The sequence below is a fragment of the Pan troglodytes genome, chromosome 2 (assembly GCF_028858775.2).
Source record: "Pan troglodytes isolate AG18354 chromosome 2, NHGRI_mPanTro3-v2.0_pri, whole genome shotgun sequence".
Classification (NCBI taxonomy): domain Eukaryota; kingdom Metazoa; phylum Chordata; class Mammalia; order Primates; family Hominidae; genus Pan; species Pan troglodytes.
In genome coordinates, this window is record NC_086015.1 from 55,740,399 (window position 1) to 55,755,851 (window position 15,453).

At 57.1% G+C, this 15,453-nt stretch overlaps 1 protein-coding gene across 5 annotated transcripts; it reads left to right on the plus strand.

Annotated features, from left to right (window-relative positions):
- Positions 1-1,663: 1,663 nt before the first annotated feature.
- Positions 1,664-14,620, plus strand: GRM2 (glutamate metabotropic receptor 2). 5 transcript variants are annotated; one of them, XM_016941195.4, is made up of 6 exons: positions 1,664-1,747; positions 3,425-4,010; positions 8,455-9,292; positions 11,060-12,135; positions 13,644-13,824; positions 14,046-14,620. In XM_016941195.4, exons 2-6 carry the CDS (start codon positions 3,561-3,563, stop codon positions 14,117-14,119), a joined length of 2,619 nt encoding a protein of 872 aa, XP_016796684.1. In that variant the 5' UTR covers positions 1,664-1,747; positions 3,425-3,560; the 3' UTR covers positions 14,120-14,620. The 5 variants fall into 5 exon arrangements, with proteins under 5 accessions (XP_016796684.1, XP_016796685.1, XP_016796686.1 ...); XM_016941196.2 differs by lacking the exon at positions 1,664-1,747 and adding an exon at positions 1,757-2,393; XM_016941197.2 differs by lacking the exon at positions 1,664-1,747 and adding an exon at positions 1,757-2,228.
- Positions 14,621-15,453: the final 833 nt, after the last annotated feature.

The window sequence follows — 15,453 nt, forward strand, 5'->3', positions numbered from 1 at the left end:
GCTGCCTAGCTGTGTGTAACTGTGTGTCCATGTGCTGCGACTGTGCAGCTTGTTTGCTGCAGGCCACATCATGGGCTTTTCTGGCTGATGCTGTACACAGCCATATCTGTGTTTACAGCCCCGTGCCTTTTGTGAGGCTGACTTGTTGAGCAGGTTGGGAGTGTGGCTAGAAGGAGTGTGTGACTCCTCACCTCAGCACCCTCCTGCTGTCAACCCCTCTGCTCCAGAGGCCTGGCCCATTGCTCACCTACCCCAGGGAGCTGTTGCTCTGAGGCAGCCAGAGAGGGTGAGAGCAGCCGGTGGCAGAGTTGGAGGTGGAAGACCATGTCTGTCTCCCACTGCCACCTTGTCTCCTGTTAGTGATGGGGCTTGTGTTTGTTTGGGTTTTATGTGTCTGTTTTGTTTCAAAGCTGTATTCTTTCCACAGCAGCAGGACATCAGGTTTCTGTGTCCAGGGAAAAAGCTCATCCTTGGTGATCACCCCTGCACCCCTACGGACTGCCACACGCACATGTGGGTGTGTGTGCCTGAGGGGTCTGGGCTTGGCATGTTCATTAGCATGTATCTGAGCTGGCCTTGCTTCCACTGACACCTGTGGAAGAAAGGGCAGTGTCGGGAATGTGTGTAGGGATGCCATGCCCCTTGGCACTTGTTAGTGTGTGCACATGTTAGGGGCAGATAGCACAGGCTCTCTAATCCCCATTCCTTCAGCACAGTCTGGCACTACAGCTTATCCACTACCCTCTACCCAGGGGCGTCCTTCCCCATCCTGCTGTGGGAGGGAAGAGTCAAGAGAATCTTCTCAGAGCTGTCCTCCCTCTGCTTGGGCTCCAGCTCTCACTCCCTCCTACGCAGCAGCCAGTTCCAGAAGCCTTTCCCTAGGCCCCTCCCCTCCCAGATCCCCCTGCCATCCCTAACACTCCCTCAGGGTTGACCCTAGTACTTGGTTCTGCAGCCCTTCCTGCAGGTTGCTCTCTCCTTGCTTAAATACCCTTTTTACATGGGAGTGGGTGGCAGGTTTAAAGGGCATCTGCAGGAAGGAAGGGGAGGCCCCATTCTCCTCTGACCTCTCCCTTCCCCCAATCTTTTCCTCATAGTGACTCTGGCTCCAGGTCTCAAAAGTGGCTGAGGACACATGCCTCCACCTCAGGCCTGGGATGTGGACCCAGCTGAAATCGCTGAGTGGGGAGAATAGACTCCACCCGTCTCCCACGCGCCCCTTTGCCTATCCCCCAGAGGCACCCCTTGCACTAAGGCCAGCTCCTCCATTCTGCAGTAGCACTATGGGCACCTGTCGGGGCACAGTGACCTTCCCCACCCCGTGCCCCGTGGCATCCCCCCGCCCCCCACCTATGCTCTCTAGGTGGTAGTCTGACTATGGGGCGGAGTGGGCCACGAAGCACCCGCTCCAGCGCAGAGCGAGAGCGCTCGGGGATTCAGCACCACGAGGCGGACAGCTCCAGGCCCCGAGGTCCCCAGAAAAGCTGGAGCGTGGAGTGTCCAGAGGCAGGCGGAGGCTGGGTTGGGAGCAGGAGACCTGGCGTCTGGAGGAACGGAGGAGGGGCTGGGGGCGGGCCGGGGCCGGGGGCGGGGCGGGGCGGGCCGCGATTGAAAGCGGCGGGGCGAGCGGGCGGGCGGAGAGCGCAGAGCCAGCAAGCAAGCGAGCGAGCGAGCGAGCGAGCGGGAGCCGGAGCCTCGCGCCCCCCGCTCCACTCCGATTCTCTCCGCGCCAGAGCCAGCGCGCCAGGTAGGGTGAGCCGGTGGTGCCGCTGCCGCTGGCGACCTTTTTGGCCCTTACCTCACGTCCCAGGGTCCTGCGGGCCCTCGAGTTGTGGGGCGCCCGCGCTGCTGTGTCCAGACAGCGTTCCCTGAGAGCTCCGGGAAGCGGGAAGACAGCCCCGGGCGTCCCGCCTTTCTTCTCCAGAAAACGCACGCCCCACATCGCGCTCCCCCGTTCCTCCGGCTCCAGCGTCCTCTGGTCCTTCTTTCTGTCTGTGCCTCCGTCTTTGTCTCAGCCTCTCAGGCTTGCTCGCTCCCTGCCCAGATTTTGTGGCCCAGGCTCCTGGCTGTCTGACTCTGGGTTTCTGTCCCCTTCCTGCCTCTGAGCTTCCGTCTGGGCCTCCCCTCTGGGAGACTTGCGACTTGACCAGTTTTGGCTTCAGCCCCCATCTGGGTCCCTGTCTCCATCTGTGCTGGTCTTCCTCCCTGCTTCTCCGTCGCTTGCCTGGGTAAGCTGCTGCTTTCCTGATCCCCAGAGGAGCCCAGTGCCCCTGCCCTGGGGAGCTGAGGGGGCAAAATGAAGAGGCTCAGCCTCCGTGGCCAGCACATGGGGTCCTTGAGTTAGTTGCTGCCCTTCTTCAAACTCAGTTTTCTTTCCTGTTCTGAGGAAAGAGGTATGTCCTTCTTCTCCCAGCCTTTCCAAGCCTGTGTGATTGTGAGAGCCTTTGTGGGGTGTGTGTTTGGGAAGGCAACTGGGGTACAAATGATTGGACGCAGTGGGGAAGAGACAGGGAGGGGGTCTCTGAGGGCCATGGCCAGGGTGGGCAGGGCCCTGAAGCTGAGGATGGGGAGATTGGAAATGGTGACTTTCTCTGCTGGGTCGGGAGTGAAGAGAAAACAGAGGCACAAAATCTCAAGCAGTGTTCTACATAGAGCTAGAGAGTCCCGCACTCTCACCCTCAGCACTGTTTGGAGACTCTAGCCCCCAACCCTGACACACACATACGTGAACATCTGCTTGCCCTGTTGACTTAGGACCTTGAGCCACTTGGGTACCCTCCCTGAGGCCAGCCATTCCACCTTGCTGTCTCATTCCCAGGGCTTAGTGTGTCTATTCCTTCCTCAGTCAGCAAACTGTGGGGATGGCTTTTTAAGAACCAAAGGTTAGAACCCTTGGGTGTTCACATGGGCTCCAGTCTCCCCACGGGTTGGAGACTGTCCCTTAGAGACGCTTCCCTTCCTCTTCCCTGGTGGGTCCTCAGACAGCAGTTCCTTCTCTCTGGAAATCCAAGGCTCAGGATGGGGACCTCTGAGTTTGTGACTGTGACATAGTCTGTTCCAAAGGTATTGACCTCGGGGTCCTGGGAGGTTTGTGCTGTTCTTGGACACCCTTTGAATTACAGAGGGGTCAGCATTGGCTGGGGTCTCCTGTCCTCTGCCTGGGACTTCACTGCTTGCATCTCTCCCCACTGCTGAGTTTGGTAGGGGAATATGGCCCATCTCTCACCAAGCTGAGGCCAGGGCTGACAGACAGGTCCAGGGGAGTCCCAGGAGCTTCTCAACCTACTTAATGACACCATCCTGTCCCTCCCTGGCTTTTGAGTACCTAGGAAAGGGGCTCGTGGGGAGGCAGAGTCAGAAGGGGCAGCTGCTCTCAGGTTCCACTTTTCCTGGTCTGTTTTTCTGTCTTTCTATCTCTCTGCAGGAGCTGGGTCCCTTCGCATCTCTTTTCTTGTCTGTCCTTTCCTGGTCCCTGTTTCCTCCTCTCTTTGCCTTCGCTGCTTCTAATCTCATCCCCTGGAGACCCAGGTCTGCTGGACCCATCCATCCCCTTTGGGGCCATGGGATCGCTGCTTGGGCTCCTGGCACTGCTGCTGCTGTGGGGTGCTGTGGCTGAGGGCCCAGCCAAGAAGGTGCTGACCCTGGAGGGAGACTTGGTGCTGGGTGGGCTGTTCCCAGTGCACCAGAAGGGCGGCCCAGCAGAGGACTGTGGTCCTGTCAATGAGCACCGTGGCATCCAGCGCCTGGAGGCCATGCTTTTTGCACTGGACCGCATCAACCGTGACCCACACCTGCTGCCTGGCGTGCGCCTGGGTGCACACATCCTCGACAGTTGCTCCAAGGACACACATGCGCTGGAGCAGGCACTGGACTTTGTGCGTGCCTCACTCAGCCGTGGTGCTGATGGCTCACGCCACATCTGCCCCGACGGCTCTTATGCGACCCATGGTGATGCTCCCACTGCCATCACTGGTGTTATTGGCGGTTCCTACAGTGATGTCTCCATCCAGGTACGTGGAAGCCACCCAAATGGGGGCTAGGGAGGGAGGCCGGAGGTGGTGACCCAGAATTCCTGCTGAAAAGGGGCTCATGGGCTGCTGTGAATTGGAAGGGAAACTAGAAGCTTCCTTGCAGTAGCTTTTACAGAAGCTAAGAAAGTGCCCTGGTCACATAATGGTGGTCGATTTTTAGAGACTGTGCAAGAGAACATCTTACTCTCATTACTCCCACCACACACACACACCCTCACACACACACCCCACACACACCCCACACACCCTCACACACACACACACCCACACAGCCCCCCACACACCCACACACACCCCACGCACCCCCCACACAACCCCACACAACCACACCCCTACACACACCCACACACCCACATAACCCCCCACACACCCATACACCCCCCACACCCACACCCCCCACACACCCACACCCCTACACACACACCCATACACGCCCCACACACCCACACCCCCCACACACCCACCCCTACACCCACACACACCCCCACACACACCCATACACCCCACACACACCCATGCACCCACACCCCCACACACCCACACACCCCACATGCACACCCTCACACACATCCCACACACCCCACACACACACCCTCACACACATGCCCACACCCCACACACACCCATACACCCCCCCCACACCCATACACCCCCCACAGACACCCACACACCCACACCCCTACACACACCCATACACGTCCCACACCCACACCACACACACACCCCTACACACCCACACACCCCACGCACACACCCCACACACCCCACACGCACACCCTCACATCCCACACACACACACCCCCACACCCCCCACACACACCCTCACACACACCCCACACACCCACACCCCCCCACACCCCACACACACCCCCACACACCCATACATCCCCCCACAGACACCCACACCCCTACACACACCCCTATACACACCCACACACACCCATACACCCCCACACACCGACGCACCCACACCCACACGCCCACACACCCACACACACCCCACACACCCTCACACACCCCACACACACACCCCACACACATACACTCACACAAACCCCACACACACCCACACACCCCCCACACACACCCCACACACCCCCACACACACACACCCCCACACGCCCACACACACCCCACACACAGCCCCCACACACCCACATACATCCCCTCACCCCCACACACACCCACCCACACACCCCACACCCCCCACACCCCTCCCACCCCCCACATGCCCCCACACCCCCACACACCCCCCACACCCACCCACACAGACCCCCCCACACACCCCCACACCCCCCACACACCCCACACACCCCCCACCCACACCCACCCACACACACTCCCACACACACACCCACACACCCCCGCACAAACCCCCCCACAAACCCCCTGCACACACCCACACACACCCCCACACACACTCCTCCCACACACCCACACCCCCACACACACCCCCACACACACTCCTCCCACACACCCACACCCCCACACACACACCCACACACCCACACCCACCCCCCACACACCCACACACACCCCACACATCCACACCCACACCCCCACCCACACACACCCCCACACACACCCACACACACCACACACACCCCCACACACACACCCAGACACCCCCCCACACACACCCACACATCTCCCCACACACCCCACACACATCCACACCCAAACACACCCACACACACCCAACACACCCACACACACCCCGATACCCACACACACGCACCCCACACACCCACACACACACCCCACCCCCACCCCACCCCCACACACACACCCTCACACACACACACACACCCTCACCCTTGATGTTAACCCTGAGGGGCTTAATAGTCAGGTCTCCCACTTACTAACTGCATGACCGTGGCACGTTATTTCTCTTTTCTGTGTCACAGCTTCTTCCTTATAAAATTGGATTCACAACACTTTTTTTTTTTTTTCTTTTTTGAGACAGGATATTGCTCTGTCTCCCAGGCTGGAGTGCAGTAGTGAGATCTCAGCCCACTGCAATCTCTGCCTCCCGGGTTTAAGTGATTCTCCTGCCTCAGCCTCCCAAGTAGCTGGGATTACAGGCGCCCGCCACCATGCCTGGCTAATTTTTGTATTTTTAGTAGAGACGAGCCTGACCTCACCACGTTGGTCAGGCTGGTCTCAAACTCCCGACTTCAGGTGATCCGCCCGCCTCGGCCTCCCAAAGTGCTGGGATTATAGGCGTGAGCCACTGTGCCCGGCCCACAACACTTTCTACTTTGAGGTTTGCCATGGAAATTTAATGAGTTGATAAATGCATAGTATGTATCAGGGGCCCGGCAAGTCATAAGGGCACCGTTGATATTAGCTGCTATTATTTTTAACCCATTTTATAGATGAGGAAATGAAGGCTCAGAGAGAGGTGGGCCACATTCAAGGCAGTGGTGGAGGGGAACTGTGAAATCGGCTCTCGGCCAAGGGGCTCCTGACTTGTCAGATCATCTCTGCCTGGATTGGAGAGGGGTGGCCAGATAGAAGCCAGGAGTGGCCAGAGGAGAGAATCAGGGTAGGGGAGTCAGAAGGAAGATAAACAGAATGTGTGTCGGGGGAGGGCACCAGAGAGTCTTCAGGGGGCACAGGATTTGAGGGGGTGGGAAGGGTGGGGAGGCAGCTCCCCTGCCCTCAGCCTCCTACTCTCCCACAGGGACCGGCAGAGGGTGCCCTGTGGCTCAGCTTCAGCAGAGGCTGCTGGCCCTGCTGACACCCCTCTGCTGCTCCCAGGGCTGTGCCCAGCTGCGATCCTCCCATCTCTGACTGGGTCCTACCTCTCACCCAGATTCCCGCTTGCCAAGTGCCCAGCACAGGCTGCTGGAAGATGCGGCTGGAGCTAGGATCAGGGCTGGGGGACATAAGGTAGGCCTTGGCTTGGCCTCAGCTTCCTTTCGGAGAGTGGCTGAGGGCATTGCCGAGATGGAGAGGGCCAGGCCCCCTGTCCTAGAACAGTTGTTCAGGAGAAATGGAGCAGAAGCAGAAATCAGAGAACCCTGGAGTCAGCTACCGGCCTGAAGTCGGGGAGGCCTGGCCACTCCATCCACTGCTGGGAGTGGATTATCTGTCCTGCTAATCCCAGACACTGGAGGTGGCTAGGCAGCTGTCATGCTAGTCTCAGTCACTGGAGGTGGCTAGGCAGCTGTCCTGCTAGTCCCAGTCACTGGAGGTGGCTAGGCAGCAGCCTGGGAAGATGTGGCTGTGCTAGCATCTATTTCTGCAGCCCCGGGTTGGGGCAGGGATGAGTGGGCGGCCTCCTACCTGCTGCTGTCTTCCAGGGCCTCTGCTGATGTTTTCTCCACAGTCCTCCTTAGGGCTCATGCATTTATCTCCAGAAGTCCAGTTACCTCCTTGCCATCCCAAGCTGCCTGCCTCCTGGATCAGGGCCCACGCCTCAGCAGTGGTCTGCTTCTCCCTCGTCCTGATCAACACGAGGCTAGCCTGTCATCCGTAGGCTGCACCTGCCTGTTAATATTCCCCCTCATGGCTGCTCCTTCTCTCTTGCCCATGTCCCTATCATCTTCCCTTTGCCAGGCACTGTGGCCTCCCATGCATTATCGTTTTTATCCTCTCAGCAGCCTTGTAGGGCAGGAATGTGAAACTGAGGCTCAGGGAGATTTGCCAACTCCAGGGGCCCAAAGGTAAAATGTGTGGGAGGGGAGGAGACATTGAGCCCTAGACTGTCAGAGCCATAGCCTGTATCCAGTTGCAACACAAGACTCACTCCTCTGCTGTAGAATCTGGGCCATGCTCTGCTTTCACCTACCCACCCTCTACCTGGCCCTTGGCCGGATCCCACTCCTGTGGGACCTGAGGGTGGGAGATGGGGTGCCAGGCAGCCAGTGGTAGAACGTTTAAGACTCAGGCATTCAATGGAGACCAAGCCTTGGCCTATTAGGGCCACCGGACCCTGGGATCTGTGTCTTTCTTCCTAGGGGAAACTTTTCCTTCTTTCTGTATCATTCCATCAGATTGATTCAGGGGAAGGGCCACCTACCCTCAAATAAGTAGAGAGCCGAAGAGCCCTGAGTAGCCAGATGCCATCTCATGCCTCCCTCTGCCCCAGTGTAGCCAGGTGCCAATCTCCCTCCACCCAGGCCTTCCTTGGCCCCCCTGCCATGTATCTAAAAGGGGATGGCAGAGGGGATCAGGTGTGGCTCATGACCCTGGTGTCTCCACCCTGGGTCTTCTCTCTCTCAGCCCTTGGAAAGAGATAAAAAACTCCCTACCCCAGAGGGAAGACTGTCAAGTCAGGATGCAGGGCTTTAGAGAGGGAGCCTTTAGGCCTGACCTTGTGGACACTTGACACCAAGACCTGCTAGCTGTGGGGGATGCACCTGTCTCTAGTGTTTGATCTGACTGCTGATCTTTGCCTTCTCTACTCCTCCCCCAGGTGGCCAACCTCTTGCGGCTATTTCAGATCCCACAGATTAGCTACGCCTCTACCAGTGCCAAGCTGAGTGACAAGTCCCGCTATGACTACTTTGCCCGCACAGTGCCTCCTGACTTCTTCCAAGCCAAGGCCATGGCTGAGATTCTCCGCTTCTTCAACTGGACCTATGTGTCCACTGTGGCGTCTGAGGGCGACTATGGCGAGACAGGCATTGAGGCCTTTGAGCTAGAGGCTCGTGCCCGCAACATCTGTGTGGCCACCTCGGAGAAAGTGGGCCGTGCCATGAGCCGCGTGGCCTTTGAGGGTGTGGTGCGAGCCCTGCTGCAGAAGCCCAGTGCCCGCGTGGCTGTCCTGTTCACCCGTTCTGAGGATGCCCGGGAGCTGCTTGCTGCCAGCCAGCGCCTCAATGCCAGCTTCACCTGGGTGGCCAGTGATGGCTGGGGGGCCCTGGAGAGTGTGGTGGCAGGCAGTGAGGGGGCTGCTGAGGGTGCTATCACCATCGAGCTGGCCTCCTATCCCATCAGTGACTTTGCCTCCTACTTCCAGAGCCTGGACCCTTGGAACAACAGCCGGAACCCCTGGTTCCGTGAATTCTGGGAGCAGAGGTTCCGCTGCAGCTTCCGGCAGCGAGACTGCGCAGCCCACTCTCTCCGGGCCGTGCCCTTTGAGCAGGAGTCCAAGATCATGTTTGTGGTCAATGCAGTGTACGCCATGGCCCATGCGCTCCACAACATGCACCGTGCCCTCTGCCCCAACACCACCCGGCTCTGTGACGCGATGCGGCCAGTTAACGGGCGCCGCCTCTACAAGGACTTTGTGCTCAACGTCAAGTTTGATGGTAATGGTGTTGGCCAGTGTCCATTGGCCTGCTGGCTGTCAGAGGATGAGGGGAAGCAGAACTTCAGCTTCCATTCCTTTGCTAAGGAAACAGTAGAGTGAAAGTAAAGGACTCACCTGGGGTGGCGTCAGAGCAAGGGCAAGGATGCTAGGCAGAGAGGACTCCAACTGAAGCCACGGCTGAGGTTCCACTTTCTTCCAGAGAGTAGACCTCTGGCCTGGTCCCGCCATTTTGAGGGTCTCTGGCTCCTCCTTGGGCCTTGCCCACTGTCTTCTGTCTCCTTATCTTGCCAAAGGTGGAGACCAGGAGACCTCAAGCCCATTCTCAGGCAGCACCAAGAGTTAGAATCAGTCTGGCTTGAGGGTGAGCATCAGGATGACGCTCTATATTCACGGAAAATGTCTTTCTGTCTTTCTGTCTTTCTTTTTTCTTTTCTTTCTTCTTTCTTTCTTCCTTTCTTTCTTTCTTTCTTTCTTTTCTTAGATGGGGTCTCACTATATTTTGCAGGCTGGAGTGCAGTGGTTATTCACAGGCACAATACAGCCTCCAACTCCTGGGCTCAAGCGATCCTTCTGCCTCAGTCTCCAGAGTAGCTAGGATGACAGGCATGTGGCACTGCTCCTAGTTTCAGGGAAAATTTCTATTCCTAATCTTGATTTTCCACTCAAGGTGACCTGAAAGTCTCCTGAAATCAAAAGTTATTTTAATAAGAGTGCCAGCTTTAAGAGAAATGACTGCTGCAGATCATCACTATGCTTCAGGAAGAATCACCGTGGGAACAGTGGGAGACAAAGCTTGGAAGCCCTGGCCCAGGGTTAAGATGAAGAGTAATTCCAATAGAACTGACATTCAGAGTTAGCTACAATCAGCGTAGGGGTTAGGGTTGGAATCTGGGGTCCGATTTGGTTGATGTTAGAGCAAGGCTAAATTCAGCATGTTTGGCTTGGGTGGAATTTATGGTAGGGCTAGAGTTGGATTTTGAGAACTTTTAGGCTGAGTAGAAAGAGTAGGTGCTTGAGGCGACCTGGGTTTGAATCTAGGCTGCACTATTCACTCATGGGGCCTTAAGCATGTCTTCTGCTTTCTTGAACCCTGATTTCTCACTGGGGCCAGGGATGGCTGTAAATCCTGGCTAGAGCCTGGCTGGGAGATGTGAGGTTTACAGGGGATGAAGTGGGGGTGGAGAGAGGAAGTGATTTTCCAGCCACTGACCACATTCTGGTGAATGGCAGTGGTTGCAGGTGACCACTGAGGTTGGGATTCAGTTTGCACCAGGATGACTGTTAGGACTAGGGGTGCTGGAGCTGGGGTTGTTGTTAGGATTAGTGGGGACAGGATTGGAGCTGAGACTGGGTTTAGCCTTAGCATTGAGTTTGGGGAGAGGGCTGTAGTGTATGTTTCGATGAAGTTGGGATTTGGAGCCTGGGTTGGAAAGTGTTGGATAGTACTAAAGTTGAATTTGGGGAGTCATGGTTGGGGATTGATGTGGGCATTAGGTTTTTGGAGATGTCTGGGCTTTAAGGCTGGGATTATATTTGGCATTTAGGGTTGGGGTTTGATGTTGGAGTTTAGGAGTAAGACTTTGTTGTCATCTCTCATTTAGAAAAATGATTGGGGTCAAGGCAGGATTTAGTATTGGGTTAAGGATTGGAAGGGCTAATGGTGGTCTTAGCTCTGGCATTTGGGTTCCATGTTAGGGTGAATGTTGAGGTCACATCAGGGTAACACACTAGTCCAACCTTCTCTTCCTTCCCTCCCCCATCCTAGCCCCCTTTCGCCCAGCTGACACCCACAATGAGGTCCGCTTTGACCGCTTTGGTGATGGTATTGGCCGCTACAACATCTTCACCTATCTGCGTGCAGGCAGTGGGCGCTATCGCTACCAGAAGGTGGGCTACTGGGCAGAAGGCTTGACTCTGGACACCAGCCTCATCCCATGGGCCTCACCCTCAGCCGGCCCCCTGCCCGCCTCTCGCTGCAGTGAGCCCTGCCTCCAGAATGAGGTGAAGAGTGTGCAGCCGGGCGAGGTCTGCTGCTGGCTCTGCATTCCATGCCAGCCCTATGAGTACCGATTGGACGAATTCACTTGCGCTGATTGTGGCCTGGGCTACTGGCCCAATGCCAGCCTGACTGGCTGCTTCGAACTGCCCCAGGAGTACATCCGCTGGGGCGATGCCTGGGCTGTGGGACCTGTCACCATCGCCTGCCTCGGTGCCCTGGCCACCCTCTTTGTGCTGGGTGTCTTTGTGCGGCACAATGCCACACCAGTGGTCAAGGCCTCGGGTCGGGAGCTCTGCTACATCCTGCTGGGTGGTGTCTTCCTCTGCTACTGCATGACCTTCATCTTCATTGCCAAGCCATCCACGGCAGTGTGTACCTTACGGCGTCTTGGTTTGGGCACTGCCTTCTCTGTCTGCTACTCAGCCCTGCTCACCAAGACCAACCGCATTGCACGCATCTTCGGTGGGGCCCGGGAGGGTGCCCAGCGGCCACGCTTCATCAGTCCTGCCTCACAGGTGGCCATCTGCCTGGCACTTATCTCGGGCCAGCTGCTCATCGTGGTCGCCTGGCTGGTGGTGGAGGCACCGGGCACAGGCAAGGAGACAGCCCCCGAACGGCGGGAGGTGGTGACACTGCGCTGCAACCACCGCGATGCAAGTATGTTGGGCTCGCTGGCCTACAATGTGCTCCTCATCGCGCTCTGCACGCTTTATGCCTTCAAAACTCGCAAGTGCCCCGAAAACTTCAATGAGGCCAAGTTCATTGGCTTCACCATGTACACCACCTGCATCATCTGGCTGGCATTCCTGCCCATCTTCTATGTCACCTCCAGTGACTACCGGGTGAGCTACCTGCCACAGAGGTCGGGGGAGATGGGACACCAGACCCTCTGTTTCCTGGTATCTTATTTAATCTACTGGTAGCTCTGGGGTTCCAAGAGGATAATGCCCACTCAGGGGACCACAGCTTGTGTGGATCCCAAGGGGAAGGTGGGAGGGCTGAATAGGACCTAGGGAAATGGCCAGGGAGGTGGGGAACTCGAGTTAGAGAGAGCTGAGATTTCAGGACTTGAATGTCATCCCCTATCCTGGAAGGTGATGGGGGTGCAGAAATATGTTCAAATGGACAGGGTTCTGCCCTGCTCCACTGAGGGGTCATCTGCAGAAGGGGTTGAGAGATGAAGCCAGGGAAGGCAGGAAAGATGAAGCAAGGTGGGTAGGGGAGGAGATCCGGGGTATAGAGTTGAGAAAAGCTAAAGCAGGTGAAAATTGTTCCCCAGTTGGTGGCTTCTGAGCAAATTTGGTTCCAACTGGCACTGTGTCTCAATGGGTCTCCCCAGCTCCAAGGGGCAATGGCTGCTTCAGATAGGGTGGTCAGGGAAGCCCTCTCTGAGGAGGTGACAGATGAGCTATGTTCTGAGTAAGAAGATTATCTTGGTTAATCTTCATGACTTGAGTAAGCTCCATGGCTCTCCCGTTTTACAGATGAAGAAACAGAGACTCAGGGAGGTTCAATCCCTTGCCCAAGGTCACTCAGCTTGGGAGTGCAGAGCAGGGTCTGAACTGCAGAAAAATTGAGGCGAAAGCCCCGGCAAAGGCCCCTTCCCCAGGACAGAGGTGTGGTGGCACAGTGCTGGGGGCCAGGGACCGCTGGGCTTGGCTGCTCTGCTTGCACCTGCTGGGCCACCTGCTTGGGTGGTAGAGGCCAGGGCTGGGGAGGGATTCTGCTCTGACTCAGCCTGCATTTGCATATGATTTGCATTTGCATGCCAATCACAGGCAGCTAAGGACTCACCTGAGACACACACCGTACCCACACATGCATGCACACACACACACACACACACACTTGTACACACAGACATAGCCACATGCATGCATGCACACACACATATCCCACATACACACACTCGCTGGCACACACACATATATCTTCCTGACAACAAATGAATCCATACCCATGCACCCTACACTCACGCACACATACACTCACACAGACACCTGCAGAAATTCACCACCCCACATACATGCACTTACACAGATATACACACACACCTACATGCACGCACTCCATTCCTGCAGCCCCCAGATGCACACACCCCTGTGTATACATGCCCCCCTGCATGTTCTCCCCTTCAGCTGGAACTCTTGTCACCCTGGGAAAATGGTCTGGGTCTGATGCTGGGACTGTGCCCAATTTTCCTAGCAATGCTTTGGGATCCGGCAAATGGACCACAGCCCAGTGTTGGATGCTTAGTCTCCCCCACTCCCTCCCCCACAGATCAGGCAGGGGGTCCTGGGGTCAGGCCCAGGTCTTGACCTGTGCCTGTTCACCCACTCACCCACCGCAGGTACAGACCACCACCATGTGCGTGTCAGTCAGCCTCAGCGGCTCCGTGGTGCTTGGCTGCCTCTTTGCGCCCAAACTGCACATCATCCTCTTCCAGCCGCAGAAGAACGTGGTTAGCCACCGGGCACCCACCAGCCGCTTTGGCAGTGCTGCTGCCAGGGCCAGCTCCAGCCTTGGCCAAGGTCAGTGTCCTAAGCAGCCCTCTCTGCCTGTTCCCCTCTCCCTGTCCAGCTCCTTGGGTTGCTGAGATCTCTTGTCTGGGGGTGAGGTGCCCCCCAAATGACACTGGCAGGAGAGGACAGGAGAGGGGAGGGGAGGCTTCCCTCACAGCCCTGCTTCCCCACTGCCTGCCCTCCATGGAGGACCTCAGGATTGGCCCCAACCTCTGGCTTCCTTTTCTTAGGGTCTGGCTCCCAGTTTGTCCCCACTGTTTGCAATGGCCGTGAGGTGGTGGACTCGACAACATCATCGCTTTGAAGACCCCATACTCCCGCCCTGACACAGCTGCTCCTGGGAACCTAGTGCAGACCCACGTCCAGGGCCAGGAGGAAGTTGGCTGGAGCACTGCAATAATTTATTACCCACCCTATGTCTGCCCCCAAAGTCACTTACCCACCTCCTTACCCCAACTCTTCAGACTCAGAAGTCAGGAGCCTTGGCCAGGAGCCTCTGCAGTGGCCACTAACTGCCCTTGTAGCTGTGTTTCCTCCTGGCCAGGCCCAGGGCTCAGAGAGGAGCAAGCCAGGGTTCACTCTGCCCTGGACCGGGGTGGCTGAGGACGGCAGGCCCCAGTCCTAACCAGCAAAGGTGCTTCCAGCCCAGCCCCTCCCCCCAACTAGGGCCTTTTTTATTTTTTATATAAGTTACTCTGGGATGGGGAGGGTGGTTATTGTGGGGGCTGCCCCTCCCCCTGCACAGTAGTTTGTCCTGTGGTTTATTTTGTATTACCTGTAAATAAAGTGGCTTTATTTTAAAAAATCACTCTTTGCCTTTGACCCAGCAAGCCCCTCACGCCCTCCACAGCCTCCCAGCTGTCATTCTGCTAGTGTTTAAATATCGACTCTGCTCTGTGCCTGATGTTAGGACCTGTCTGCCACCGAGACAGACCCAGCCCTGCCTGGTGGGGAGATGGAAAATGAATGAGCCATCCTCCCTTAAAAGGAGCCACTGCAGACTGGCCCAGGCATCCTGGGGTCGGGTGGGGGCTTTAAATGGATAGAGATGAATGAACAGGCTCATCTGGCAGTCCAGGGGTTTCCCTGGGGTCCCGGCCCCCAGGATGGTGTGGGTGATGGAGCAGGAGTGACCTCCGGGAATGGTGGGCTTTCCCATAGCTGGCCAGCCTGGCACTGGATCCTCCAAATGCATGGAGCCACACTGAGCATTTGGTGCAGGGGGAACCAAGAGGCGGCATGGACTGAACGTCACCTGTTCACTGGCACTTACAAAGGCAGAAGGAGCTTGTGGGGAGAGGGGGTGGGTGAAGCAGGGAGGGCAGAGGCGGAGCAGCTGGAGACACCATCTGCTGTCAAGCCCAGCGAGAAGTCAGAAAAGGGAGCGTTTCTCCAGTCCCCGGAGGAGCTCTGGCCTGATGGGCCAGTTGAGGAGCCCAGAGTCCTTGGGCATCTCTGGAGTTTGCTGTCAGGGCTCACCAGCAGAGGGCACTAAGGTACATGGCTGTGGCCGTGCGACCGCTGCCCTCCTGTGGCCTAGAAGGCAGCGGGCACCGAACCGGAAAACAGCAGCTTCTGGGGAGTCCCCAGACTGTGAGGAGCAGAGGGACAAAGTCCTGCATTAGCCGGCAGCCCAGG

What these genes read in the sequence shown, in the direction of transcription:
- GRM2 (XM_016941195.4), top strand. Translation starts at nt 3,561, where the DNA reads ATGGGATCGCTGCTTGGGCTCCTGGCACTGCTGCTGCTGTGGGGTGCT. An exon ending in GCTCAACGTCAAGTTTGATG is followed by an intron (nt 9,293 to 11,059) that starts GTAATGGTGTTG and finishes CCCCCATCCTAG; the next exon opens with CCCCCTTTCGCCCAGCTGAC. An exon ending in TCACCTCCAGTGACTACCGG is followed by an intron (nt 12,136 to 13,643) that starts GTGAGCTACCTG and finishes CACCCACCGCAG; the next exon opens with GTACAGACCACCACCATGTG.